At 55.0% G+C, this 14,196-nt stretch overlaps 1 protein-coding gene across 1 annotated transcript in view; it reads left to right on the top strand.

Annotated features, from left to right (window-relative positions):
• Nucleotides 1-151: 151 nt before the first annotated feature.
• DHRS3 (dehydrogenase/reductase 3) overlaps nt 152-14,196 on the top strand; it is a 32,900-nt gene continuing 18,855 nt past the window's right edge. Inside the window, exon 1 of the mRNA XM_016149464.2 lies at nt 152-1,214. Coding sequence (XP_016004950.1) covers nt 1,020-1,214 — 195 coding nt within the window. The 5' untranslated portion in view covers nt 152-1,019. The remainder of the gene's footprint in view (nt 1,215-14,196) is intronic.

Genomic DNA, 14,196 nt, shown 5'->3' with positions numbered 1-14,196 from the left:
AGCCTTGGACCAACTTTAACTGTCAATCAGACTTAATGGGGTATTAAAAAAATAGGGGGGTGGTGGTGGTGAAGGGCCGCCCCCTCGCTCCACGTCGCTGCTGCCCCGGGAGCGAATGAATAAGGCGGCGCAGACCCCGGCGTCCCATCCACGCGCGCTCCGCACCGGGCCCTCTCCAAGTTGGAAAGGACAAAAAGAAGGCAATAAATGCTAACAAGGGAGAGAGAGGGAGCGGGATCGAGCGGCAACTCCCAGCCTCTGCTGGAAGCGAGAGGGAGGGAGCCGGGGAGAGCGAGCGCGCGCGAGGGCGAGCCATGCACGTAAAGAAACTGACACCCGGACCCCCCACTTCTCCTGCACGTTGCTGGCAATCAGAGCGTGTTTAAGCAATTTCCTGAGCCCAAGAATAGCAATGAGTCGGGAGACTTTCGCGGGCTGAAATTGGGAGCGCCAAGCACTTTCCCCCCCACTTTTTTTCCCCCTGGAGAAGGGGGCGGGGGGAGGGAGCGCTCAATTTGGAAACAGCTTTTTTTTTTTTTTTTTTTATAGTCTTGCACTTTGAAACCGCGGGAGTGTAGCAGGGTGCGCGCGTGTGGTTGGTGCCTTTTTTTTTTTTTTTTTCCTTCCCCTGCCTAAACTCCTCTGTCAGCCTGTAAACATTACCTGAGAATTCCCCAGCCGAAACGGCGGCTGGGGCAAGAAACTTCTTGTTAGAACTTCCCACCTCCGACTTCCCCTCCACCTCTTACCGTCCCAACCTTCTGAGGCGCTTTTCTCTCCTCCCGAGGAGGAGGATTTATCTTTTTTTTTTTTTTTTTCTTTTTTCTTTTTCTCACCCGGTGCTTTGCATTTGGGAAGAGGTGATTTCAAGGCTGGCCAGGTGGGACACCTCTCTCCCCCCGCCCCCTGGTTCGGTTTGTTTATTATTGTTTGGGGTGCTCTCTCTTTTTTTTCAATTCCTGTTTTGTTCGGCCCGGGGAGTTTCGCCCCCCGCCCCGCCCGGCTCCGCGGCGCGGAGGATGGTGTGGAGACGGCTGGGCGCGCTGGTGGCGTTCCCCCTGCAGATGATCTATCTGGTGGCGAGAGCCGCGGTCCGACTGGTGTTGCCCGCCAAGCTGCGGGACCTGTCGCGGGAGAACGTTCTCATCACCGGCGGCGGCCGAGGCATCGGGCGCCAGCTCGCTCGCGAGTTCGCAGAACGCGGCGCCAGAAAGGTACTGGGGGCGGCTGCGAAGCCAGGGGGTGCGGGACTGAAGGTGCCGAGGACCACGGGAGCGGGGGGTGCGCCCACCTGCCGCCGCTGCCGGAACCCGCGCCCGGGGTTCTGAGAGTCGCTGGCCACCCGACTCCTCTGCGCCACCCGCAAATGCTGAGCTAGTCAGTTTCGCCTTGTAAATTTCCCGGGCACCCGACTGTCTCTTTTTCTGGCAGGTCAGGAGCTCATCCATACTCCTTTGGGATCGGTGGCTGGCTTGCTGGCTGTTCACCCTCACCCCGAAACTTGGGAGACCCACCCATTTCCCACATTGCACCCTCCCTGGGGACGGCGTTGTGTTCCTCGCGCTCGCGGTCCCCTGTTTTCCACCACCCTGGCGAGTGCAGGGTGTGTGCGCTCCTGGGTAGAGCTGGGAGCCGCCTGCTAGCTAGCTGGCGCTTCTATTTTCCTTGGCAACCGGCTTCCCAGCCCCAACCTGGGCTGCGGCAGCAGCTCTGGAAGCACGAAGAGAGGGGATACTCGGTTTGGGTTTGAAAAGGCGGGAGCGGTCTCGGGTGGTCTAGTCCGGCCTGACCGGCACTCAGAGGCCCAGGTGTCTGGAAATCTGGAGCGAAGGGGACAAGGATAACCAGCAGCTGATAAAGAGCCCTTGTTCTCACCTTCAACCGCCCCCCCCATACAGCCCCAGAGGGGGTCCCTCAAAAACGCTGCCTTTAACTTTTTTTTAGTAGTCCTACACCTCTTCCTCCAGTTTTCCCAGACCTGGTGCCCAAGAGTGGGGAGGGTGAGCCGGCTGTCACCCAAGTCTGACCCAAGCCAGGCTGACTCACCCAGTGACTAGAGCAAAGGAGAGAGAGATTTGAGGCGGGCCGGCCAGGGTGTCTCCAGCCAGCTCTGTGAAGAGGAAGAGCAAAAATAGGGAATTCGTTTGAAACTTAAACTGTTGAGAGCTGGGGATGGGGGGGTGTTGGGGGGGGGTGGAAGGGCCAGCAAAGCCAGCTGATCTGACAGGGAGCCACATACCTAGGAGATTAAGTAAATATGTACTGTAGAAAACCAAACCTGCATGTAATTCCAGGTTGCTTTTGTTTTGTTAAATACTGCCCTGAGATTTACAATTCCTCTGGGGTGGCTCAGACTGGGACTGAACTTTGGAGCCTGAGCTATCAACCAGAGCTGATGGCCCGTTAACTCTTCCTGCACCGGCCAGGCTGCCAGGCAGGGGGCCTGTCCGGGCCCAGCTAGCTGGGGTCGGCTGGCTGTCCGGGGCTCCTGCTTCTCCTTGGGTGGTTTGGACAGCTGCTTGACCTTGCAGTTGGAGGAGGAGTTCGGAAGTGTTTTTAACCCTTGCACACACAGAAAAAGGGGAAGTAACAGTTGTTCTCAGCAGTTTCATTTCCTTGGGGTGATGCCCCATTAAAGGGCTCCCAAAAGCCTTTGCGAAAGTGAATCAGGATGGCAGATGGGGGCGTCCTTGCAGGGGGATGTGGCGTTGGGTACAGTTGTGTGGGGTTTGGGAAAATTGCACGTGATTGTCATTCCTTAGCTGTCTGCGTCCCACAGAAACTTTCTCCTGACTCTTCCAGCTGGCCCAAGCCCTAGCCCCAGTCTCTTACTACTCTGGTAACTGGCTGCGGCAGACATACGAAGAACTCCTTTCGCCAGTCTGGAAAAACTTGACTGACTATAAACAAGCCTGAATAGAAAGCAGCATATGGCACTCGGGCAGGAGGGCAGAAGCCTGCAGAGTGGGCCCTGCTAGTTCGCGCACCGGGAACCGTGCCCCGCCTCCCGCGGAGTGGACCGTCTCTTCCAGGCAATACACGCAGGGCCAATTAGAAATATGTCTTAAGTTGATAGCAGGTCACCAGAAACAGGATCCATGGGGCCCATGAAACTTCCAGTGTCGTTCGCCCTACCTAGGTTCAGTCATGGGACCAGTCGGGGTTGACCAGCAGCGCTCCCTGGAACTCATAATTATCTGACCAATTACTCCAGCTACTTTTTAATGAGCCTTCACTTGCTGTCACGGTGGGGCATTTGGAAGCGTGGCTTCTTGCCTGAGTCCAGTGAGAGGGACTTGGGACAATCTCCAGACCTGGGAGTGTTTGGGGGCCCGGTGGGCTTGGGGACAAAGGGCCAAGTGTGGAGTGGGGAATTTACAGGAGATGGCACAGTGGGTTGTGTGAAAAGTGGGCTTGGGGTGGTCCTGGAGGGGCCGGACAGAGCTGGGGAGGGTGGTGCCACCCGGAGCCTGCAGCGATGTTAGACTGGAGACCGTGTGAATCTCACAGGACGCCCCTCCCTGCATCTGAGAGCCCTTCCAGCCTAGGTTTGGGTGGGATTGGACCTGGAGGGGAAAGTCCCCCAAAAGAAAAGGAAAAAAAAAAAGGGGGAGGAAAACCTGAGTCTCTACAAACAGCTGCAATATCCAGAGAGGTCTGTTTACTTTGGGGGGGAGTGACAACCCAGTTTCACGTAATGACCTTGAGTCAAACAGGATTTGGCAATATCTGTGGGCAGTAGTGTGCCTTAGGCTGCAAAGGTGACCCAGATGACAGCTTTTCTTAAAGGGACACAAAGGCTCCAGACCTGGAAACATCTCTCCTTTCCTACCATGTGCCGAGGTCACCAAGGCAGAGCCTCTTATGCTTAGGGTCTGTGAGGGGAAGGCTCTTGCTGGGTCCTTGCCCACCACACTCCTTTTTAATTTTCTATGTCCTGGAATTCACCCCTCAAGCGTTCCTAGAGCTTGGGCTCATTTCTCTTTGCCCCAAGGCTGTTGGCTAGCTAGTCAGCTGGCCCAGCCTCCAGCCTTTGACCTTGAGGTGGTTTTAGCGGAAGCCCTCGGGAGGAGGAGAAGGAGACTGTTTATTTGGAGGTATTTGCAGTAGCTGCTCCAGCCTTCAATACAGTATGAGGAAGGGGATGAACGAGAGCCCTGGGCCATGATTGCAGGCCCCGTGGGGGCGGAGGTCACATACCAGGGCCCAATCTCTTTAGTGAGGGACGCAGGGGCCCATTTCAGCGGGGTAGTATGAGAACTGGCTCAGAGTTGCTTCGGCCATGCTCGCTATTATTGAATTTCCAGAACGTGAGTCTATGGCCTTCTTCCTACAGCAGCTGGCCAGGAACGAGCCCTTCACGTAGATCCGTGACTCCCAGTCTCTGTCACCTCCACTCGGCAAATCCCAGACCCTTCCCGGGCCTGGCACGGGGGCAGGCCCAGGCCCAACTCCCCCGTGACAATGAGGTCTTACCCGAGGTGTCTATCAGGTTTTGATGCAGCTCTGAGCCCAGGGAAGAGAGAGATGGGTACAAGGAAAATTAACAAAGACACAGAGACGTGGGCAGGTGCTTACAGCCAAGGCACAAGTTACAGTGTGCGTTAGTTTCCTGTGGCCGCCATTAAAAAAAAATGATCACTAACCGGGTGGCTTACAACGATGGCAATTTATCATCTCAGTTCTGGAGGCCAGGACTTTGAACTCAAGGTGATAGCAGGGCCCCGCGCCCTGCTAACCCTTCCTGGCCTCTTCCAGCTCCTGGGGGCTCCTGGCTGGTGCTCCTCACTCGGGGCAGCAGAACCCCAGTCTCTGCCTCCACCTTCACGAGGCTTCCTTCCCTGTCTCTCTGAGTGTCTCTGTGTCTGCTCCTCTTATAAGGACACCAGTCACTAGATTTAGGCACGTACTACATTCGGTATGACCTCATCTTGAGATTCTTCACCAATTACATCTCCAGAGACCCTATTTCCAAATAAGGTGATATTCTGAGGTTCCAGGTGGACATGAATTTTGAGAGGGCACTCCACAGAGGAGCCCAGTGGAGCTGTGAGTCTAGCTCGCGGCAGGCTTCGCGAAGGAGGTAGCGTTTGAGTGAGCCTTGAAGAAGGCCAAGAGTTTTAACCAGGAATGTGAGAAGAGCAACCAGGTGCAAGAGACCACCTGATCGAAGGCTGTGTGCCTGGCTGAAACTGGGGGAGGGGAGCAAGGGGCAAATAAAGAAAACGTTAGAGTGGGATAGAGAGCAGGGAGTTTGTATCTCAGACTCTGATTTAGGCCGGTATTGATGAGAATAGGAAAAAGTAGAAAGAGAGGAGAGGGACTCAGACGGGTGATCTTGTGGATGCCAGAATGATTAGGGCAAAATCGCCATATTAAACAACTGATGTCTGAGGAAGGCCATGAAGGGGCGGAGTGGCTTGGGAGACAGAAGCGGCCCATCTCCCCCATCCTCACCCTGAAGGCGGCCTTTGCTGGGAATTTCTAGGCAAAGTATTCGGCTCCTTTTTGAGCCAGCTTGGAAGCAGGAAGACAGGCTACCTGTCCTACCTGTGGGCATCTAGAAGCTTTTCAGCTTGTGGTATCCGGCCCCTGGGGTTTCAGACAATGGGCCTTACAATTTGGGCTGTCTCAGGAATAGACAAACACCTTCCTGTTATTGGGCCCACCTTCTTCCCCTGGGGAACAAAGGCAGCCACAGCTAGGGCCACGCCTCCTGTGGCCTGGCTCACCTGCGCTGGGAGACCAGAGACTCAATTCTAGACCCTGGAAAAAAGGAGCAATCTGCTCCAGGCTGCAGCTAAGAAGCATGCCTATGGAATGAGAGAGGACACAGTGATTGCTAAGACCCTGGCCTGCTCTAAAATTCTTGTGTTGTGGATCAACCATCCCAAGAAAGCAACCAATTGCCAAGCTTCCTGAGTTGCAAGGAGACTTATGCCAAAAAAATTCGTTCTAATTGCCGGCAGATCTTAGACTTTCTTGCTAATCATCAGGTTCCACTTAATGAAAAAGAAGCAATTCAGTTGCAAAGGATTCATTTCTCTTATAGAAAATGTTCATTTTTTTCAAACTATAGCTTTCAAAGGACTGAGGGGCCTGAGTTTCCCTACTAGGCAGTCAAGCAGAACTTGCCGTTTTCATCCTAAAATCACAAAATTGTCTCTTTGGGCTTCAGAGAATGCTCCCTGGATCCAGCAACATGGAACCCGAGTCAACAAGTCCCTCTTCGGCCGACCCGGCCCGTCTGCTAATAACTTTCGTTCGGACTCCAGGTATTTGGGAACGTCCAGCTTTTCAGAGCCCAGGGCATTCGTTGACCCCTACACAGAGCCCTCCCGAAATCCTCGGCATTATGCTCACTTCTCTGGTCATTTCCGTTTCTTCTTGGTTGCGACGTTACTGAGAAAATCACCTCAGCCAAGGTCATGAGAAGGTAGCCAGTAGCTGTCATTTTTTATCTAGGAAAGGGACCTGGTTGTTGCAATCACTGCCATGTGTCCCCAAAGGCCTGATCTTAACCCGCCACCACCCAAATCCAGCGTGGTTCTGGGCGGCAGTGCGGGAAGGGTTCCGGACCCAACATGTTCCCCTTCGTCTTTGGGCAAAAGCAGGAGCGCCCCTAGAACGTCGTTGCCTTCGGAAGATACTACCCAAAAAATATACCAAAGGTATGAGATATTGAAAGGAAAGGTTTGAAACATAATATTTGGATGAGCCACACAGGTCGGGAAACAGTCAAAACCACCGAGCCGGAGAGAAGCGACTCCCTTCAGACGCGGCATTCTCCGGTGTGCACCTGTCCCCTGTGGACGTGGGACAGCCCTGAGAGTGAGTGTGGCACTAGAGTCCTGAAAATGAGGACAGGGCCAGATTCTCAAAAAGAGAGTGCCACAGACCAGAACAGGTTAGCCAATGAACGGTGTGGGAGGGACTCTGTCATTCATTCAACAAACCTATCACGCCAATTTCTGTGTGCCAGGCGCCATTCCAGGCACTGGGGGTGCAGCAGTGAGCAAAGCAGACAAACATCCCCACCGTGGAGAGCCAACAGTTTAGCGAGGGGGGCAGGTGGATAATACACGAGATACATAAAACAGATAATGCATTAAATCGTAGTGAGTACACAGGAGAAACAAGCGAGTCTCGGCGGGCGGAAGAGGCCAAGGCAGGAAAGGAGGGGGCAGCGTTCCGGGCAGAGGGAAGATGAAGGGCTGTGGGGAGAGCATGTGCCTGGGGAGGCGCAAGGCCAGCGTGGCCTGAGCAGAGTGGGTGCAGGGGAGAGGAGGGAGAGCGGTGGGCGGGGGAGCAGGGCGCGGCTGGGGAGTAGGGTAGGCGCTGTGCTCCGTATTGGTCGACACTTTGGAGAGGTCCTTAAGCAATTGGAAGGTGTCCAGAGGCTGACTCAGGATGACAAGGACTAGAGGGCATGCCTTAGGCTGGATGGCAAAGCTGTGGGCATTTTTAGGGGGCTGGAGACCGGGTCCGCTGCCTTCACCCTGCAGACGCACGGGACCTAGTCCAGGTGGGGTGGAGGTCCACACTGCCCATGGGGGTGAGCAAATGACCTCAGGCTGGCCCGCCTACCCCAGTCAGGGTTATGGAGAGGTCGAGAGACAAGCTGTTGAATAAGGGGGCCCGGTACACAGAGGGTTCTGGAGAGAGGACCGGTACGCAGTACAGGAGGCAACAGGATGTAGTTAAATTTGCTTCTACAAAAACATTTTTGTAAGTACCAAGTAGCAGTATTTGCATACAATGACTGGGATGCTCGCCAGGAGATTAAGGTTGTCATTGGTTATCAGGCTTTGCTGGAAACAGCTAACTGATAAGCAGGAAACCGGTGGCCATCTTTCATTCATTGGAGAACCAGCGTAGCACCTCGACTCTGCAGGGGGACTGCATTCAGGCACGAGAGAGTGCTAGCTCCTTCCAGCTACACCTGAGGTCACCTAGCTGGGTCCTTTTAAGTAACCGGAGAGCTTTGATAGACCAAAGGCAGGAGCGGTCGTCACCGTAAATGGAGGGAAACCTTAGAGGACTTCCTGAAGGGGGTGGCAGCTGAGGGAATTGTAATAAGTCTTAACCTTTTGCAGGTGTTGAGCCCTTTGAGGATCTGAAGAAAATATAAACCCTACCCCAAGAAGGATGCACAAAGATGCACGTTTTTTACTTTTATGGGGTCCTTGGACCCCCCTACCCCCCCACACACACACGTGTGTGTGCCTTCATGCCTATCCAATACACCGAGAGGCTCGAGCTGTAGATCTGATCGACACCCACCTAACTCCTTCAGGACGCTCTGGCGTCCTGCAGCCCAGAAGTCAGGGCCAAGCCCGGGGCGGACAGTACAGGTCTGCGGCCTGTGGTGCTTGGTGCCAACAGCGGGCAGCTTGGCAAAGGCCACCCGGCCCAAGCCCTTCTGACTCCACTGGCCATCCCCTGCTCCAGGGAATGTGACCTTGCGTTCCCTTTCGGTGGCCTTTCCGGGGAGGGGCTAGAAAAGCATCCGGATCAACGAACCATGTGGTCATTTGGTCCACACTGAAACATACTCCTGGGGGTGTTTATAGATAATTGTCTTTCTTCTGCCCGAGCTGCTTCTGCTGACCCCTGGCCCACCTGAGCCCTGACGGTCCCTGGGCAGCCCCTAACACCGGTTCTAGTTGAGGTTCTAGAACCAAATTTCCAAACTGGGTTCCAGAGCACCTGAGGACCGTGTGGGCGGTGGAGCAGATAGCTCTGAGGGGCCCCGCCTCCTCTTAACTAGATTAGCTTCGCTTCCGTTTGGTAGCTTAGAATTCCATATAAGATTTGCGTGTAAATGAAAACTGCCCCACAGGGACCGGGCCTTAGGAAAATGTGGCATGGCCACCCCCGCCCCTAAGCCAAGGACCAACCCATCGGTAGTGTCACAGGTGCTGAGGTCTTCCCTGTGGTAGAGGCCAGCCCACCAGCCAGAGCACCCATGCAATTCGCAGTGCCCACCAGGGCTGCTGAGAGCCAGTTCCTGATCCCATAAATCCTGGGGGCACCCCCGGCGACCTGCTGTGTGACCTCGGACCGGTAACCTTATCTCTCTGTGCTTCGGTTTCCCCCATCTGAAAAATGCCCGTGTGAAGATTCAGTACGATAACGTAGCTACCCCTCCCAGTTGAGCACGACAACGTACCCACGAAGTGCTGGCCCTGTCCAGTCAGGGAGGGGGACAGTGGACGACCCCTTGGCCCCAGCTCTGTGCCTTTTGCTGATTGGACCAGGCGCTCTGCTGGGCACGAGGGGCAAAAGGCAAAGGACCTGCAGACCGAACTCTCATTGGTCCTAGGAAAGGACCAAAATTCCCCAGGAAGGAAGGGGAGAACTCCGCCCGTGCCTCAGAAGCCCTCGGAGAGTTCAGTTCTTGACCTTTTCTAGAAATCAGTGGGAGGGATCTGCTCTCCCCAGAGGGAGGCTCAGAGCCCGTCGAGATGACTGGTGACAGCAGAAGTGTCTTCATGGGCAGGAGCTGGTCTGGTGCAGGCCCTTCTGCAGCCGAGAGGTGGAGTCTGGTCCGAGACTTGACCTCTGCTCTGTCCCCACCGCCCCCTCCCCTGACAACCGCCCAACTTCCCCTGAGTGGGTATTAGTCATTTTCATCTCTGTGTCCAAGCAGCTCGACTGGTCAGGGTTGGGTTGTGGTGAGGCCAAAGCTATTGGTTACCATGGCAACTCGCCACACTGTGTGGCTGCTCGTTGCCCTGTGTCTTCTCCAAAAGATTATGAGATCCTTGGGGGACAGGGGCCATGGCCTCTTACTCATCAAGTGTCCTAGGCGCCTGGCACAGTATCTGACACACAGTAGGTGCTTAATAAATGGCTTTTGCCTGAGTGAATGCATGACTGACCCAGCAGACTAGTTAGAGCCTATGTTTAGTGAGCACCTACTATGTGCCAGGGACCATTCTGAGCACTTTCCATGTACTAAAGTCATTGACTCCCCCCAGTAAGCTTCCTCATGGGTACCGTTATCACCTTTTAACTGGTCAAGACAGAGTCAATAACTTAAGATCACACAGCTAGTGAGTGACCGAGCAGGATTTGAACCGAGGGTGCCTGCTCTCGAACCCGTGACTTTTGCTGCCTCTCAGTTCATCTTTCTGTGTAACAGAGCAGAACATGCCAACAGCCCCCAAGCAGAGTCTGCGCGGTGTGCGCCGTGAGCAGCCAAGGAGCCTCAATGGGTCCGATGCCACGCACTACGGCTTTTCTGATGGCGGGTCTGCAGGTGTCCTTTCGATTGGTTTATTGACTGGTGTGACCAGAAGGTCCCAGGGTAGGTCTGACTCCAGGCGTAGTTCCGGGGGCTCACCCGGTGTTGTCAGGAGGCAGTCTCTCTTCAGGCAGGTCCTGTCTGCCACGGGGCTGCTCACGGCTGCCTCTGCTGCCTGAATTTCCCCAGGAGAGTGGACGGACTGGTGTCCTCTGCCCAGCAGTTCCAGAGGGGTCCAGAGACTGAGTTTCCCTGGCTGTGGTTATATTGAGCCTGAAGCCATCACTTGCAGTGGGTCAATGATTGATCGGCCAGCGGTGGTGGGTCACAGGCCTGTCCCTGAGCCAGGGGTGTACCGGCCCCTGCCAAACCACGGTGTTTGAAAGAGGGGAGGTGGGCTTCCGTGAGTGAAATTAGGGTGCTACTACCAGGAGCAAAGGGACTCGGGAGATCTCTTGTCCTCCTCCTTGTGGAGGGATCAACCCAGCTGTCAGTCATCTCGAACAGAAACTTCAAGAGATGTGGGCCTGTTAGCCAGCCAGTCTCGGGTCTAGTTTTGTGGACCCTTTAGGTCATTTACTGACACTCTGCACGTAGAAAGATCAGATGGTTTTTGGAGTTGAAAAGCCATCAGGAAGTTTGTAGTTCAAAGAGACAAAATGAGCAGCCACTCCAGGTGGCCGGGCATGTCGTCAACAGAGCTCTGCAATTTTTTCTAGATTTAAGGCCATCGTGATAGGAGAATAAAGACAGTGCCTTCGCTAGGTCACTGTTGGTGGTGGCATTTCCCTGGGTGTGAGAAGCCGCTCTCTCTCCTCTCGGGCTGCAGGCAAGTGAGCAGAGGGAGCTGATACCAGGTCCTTCCAGGTGGGAGGAAGAGTCTCCAGGGTCCTTTAGAGCTCCCAGGATGGAGGTGCGGACACAGTTGAGCTCAGCTGGCCAGTCCAGCGTGACCACAGAGGGCAGCATGACCTTCCTGCAGGCAGGCAGTCCTGCCAGGCACACCCGGTGAAGTCAGGCAACCCTCGGCTCCCATACCCCACGTCCACACGTCTCACTGGGCGAAAAGAGGGCATCTCACCTCACCTTTCCGGGCCACTTCCCCGTGAACACACAGCAGAGGGGGCAGGGTCCTCACCGCCCGCCAGGGGCACGGGCAGTGTGGGCTGGGCGTGCTGGGCTCCCAGATCCACTGTCCTGGTTTGGGAGCCACCTCTTGAACATTCGTGTTGACAGATGTGTGTATGTGTGTGCATGCACACGTGTGCTCACACGTGAGCTTGCATACCCATGTTCATTTTGTATTTTCTCCCTCAAGGAGCCAGGATGAAATACTGATTCAGATTTTGAGCTTGGGAGTCAACCAACCGAATTCATACAGGGGCTCTTCCTCCCGCTTGCTGAGTGGCTCGGGGCAACTTACTAGACCTCTCTGAGCCTGTTTCCTCATCCGTAAAATGAGGACCCAAAGAGATAATGTGTCAAAAGTCCTGAGCACAAAATGGGTGTTCAGGACGTGCTGTCCATGATGGCAAGGCTGTGGGTCATGTTTGTCCACTCTAAGCCCTCTGGGGCATTCTTTTATGACAGAGAGGGTTCGTTTTAAGTACGGCTGATAGGTTAGCGTGGGGGGAGGGGCGGCTATGCCACTGAGAGCCCAGGCTTGGGAGTCATCAGACCTGGGTTTCAAGTCTGGCTCCCCTCGCCAAAGGCCTTGGACAAAGTCCCTAACCTCTCCATACCAGCGTCCTGTGGCTGCTCTAACTCGTTACCCCAGACTGCATGGCTAAAAACAGCACAGGTTTGCTCTCTTACAGTCCGAGAGGTCGGAAGTCCAACACGGGTCTCACGGGGCGCAAATCACGGTGTCAGGGCTGCGTTCCTTCTGGAGGCTCTGGGGGAGAATCCGTTTTCTTGCCTCTTCCAGCTCCCAGAGGCGGCCTGCGTTCTTTGGCACGTGGCCCCCTCATCTCGAAGCCAGCCAGGTTGCGTCACCCTGACCCAGCTTCCATGGTCACATGTCTGTCCCTCTCCTTCCTGTCTCCTCCTTCCACTGCTGAGGCCCCACGTGATTACGCTGGCCCACCTGGATAATCCAGGAGAATCTTTCTACTTTAAAGTCGGTTGATGAGCAGATTTAAGTCTACCTGCAACCTGAATTCCCCTTTCCCATGTAAGGTAACATATTTCTAGGTTCTGGCGATTAGGATGTGAGCATCTTGGGGGAGGCCATTATTCTGCAGGCCACATTCTCTGAGCCTGGTTTTCTCATTTATGAAGTGACGATGCTACTCTCGACCTCCCAGGGTCATGGGGAGGCCACCAGGGGCTCAGAAAATGCTCGCTAGGTCCGCCCTGAGTACCAGCCGAATGTAAAGCTCCATTCCAGGAGCCACCCAGAGTCGGCAGGGGTGAAAGATGTCACAGTCCCTGCCTCAGAGCGGCTGGCAATGTGACTAGGGCAGTAGAATGTCACGGGAGAGGGTTTGCCCTTGGAAAGTGAATAAGAAATGGGAGATTTTAATTGATCCCTCGCTGAGTGGGCAGCTGCTCCGCAGAAAACTCTGGGCCTTACAGAAGGCTCCCTATGGGGGTAGGTCTGACGACAGGGGAGGGCACACAGGGGGTGCTCCTAGGTCACAGGCACCAGGTGGGGATGGCGGGGAAAGAACACATCGGGTTCTGAGTCCCAACCACAGTCCTGCTGGAAAGATGGACCAGGAGCCCCCAGTGATACTATGGCATGATAGGCAGCTCTGAGCACTGGGCATGGCTTCCAGCCTGTCTCTGAACTGTGAATAAAGTTCTTCTTACATACTGAGTAATTGACAGGGGCAATCTAATCAGCTCCTCAGAACAATCCTACGAGATAGGAACTATTACTGACCCCGTTTGAAAATTGAGAAAACTAAGGCTCAGAGGAGTTAAACACTTGCCTAACGTCACACAGCACACAAGTCATGAAATTTGAATCCAAGCAGGCTAGCTTCTGGGGAAGGAAGGGTGGGAATGGCGAGGGGTGGTGGGGCCTCAGGTGAGACATCAAAGATGAGGTGGGGCCCAAAGGAAAACATTCCAGACAGAGGGGAAGAGCGTGCCTGGAAAGTGGCAGATGAGAGAGTTTGGTCCCATCGAGGAATGCCAGAGAGTCGGGGCTGACTAGAACTCAAGCGCCAGTGGGGCGTGGTGGCAGCTGGGCAGGGCCGGACCTCACAGCGCTCAGTGGCCGTGGGGTGGAGTACGGACTTGATTGGGAAAGCACCGGGGATCCAAAGAAGGGTTTCCACAGCATTCGCGACCGGGCCGGCTGAACGGAAGGGGAGGGAGGCCTGCCTCTCTGACGGTGGAGGGCTGGGGCCTCTCTGTGGACCACTGACACCTACTTTCCGCAGGGCTGGTGCTCAGGGATGAGCCCTCTTGGCCTGGCTTCCTGGGCCGAGGCCCACGCCATTTGCTCCCAGCATCCTGGCCTTTTGCAGGATGTGCCGACCGGGCCACTTCCCGTTGGACCGTCCCGTCATTTCCCTTGAATGTCCCAGCCCTCCGGGCCCAGATCCCCAGCCTGAGAGCTGGACACCAGCCGGCCAGAAGGGTCAACTCCATAGCATTTGACCTTCGTCCAGCAGAGATTGAACCGATTTCTAATTAATAGCCGTAGGTTAGATAGTTACCCTGGCATGGCTTACAAGTAATTTAAAGCTTGTCCTTGGGAGGCTAGTCCATAAATTATGCTTAATTAGCTGAGGGTCTCCCTGGGACACACGAGCTCAGGGATCTCCGGATTTCAGGTAGAGGTAGGAAGAGGATGCTGAGTGACCCGGATACGAACCTTGCCTTTCCTTTCCCAGAACAACAGCTGTATTCTCACCACTGCCGGCAGCTCCCAGAAGTGTTGCCAGGCTCAGGTCCCAGGTCAGCTGCCTCCTGGCCATGCCCTTGACATTTCC

The sequence above is a fragment of the Rousettus aegyptiacus genome, unplaced genomic scaffold, assembly GCF_014176215.1.
Source record: "Rousettus aegyptiacus isolate mRouAeg1 unplaced genomic scaffold, mRouAeg1.p scaffold_m13_p_1, whole genome shotgun sequence".
Taxonomy (NCBI): domain Eukaryota; kingdom Metazoa; phylum Chordata; class Mammalia; order Chiroptera; family Pteropodidae; genus Rousettus; species Rousettus aegyptiacus.
Note: the sequence above shows the minus strand (reverse complement) of the source record. Positions and strands in the feature narration are given on the sequence as shown.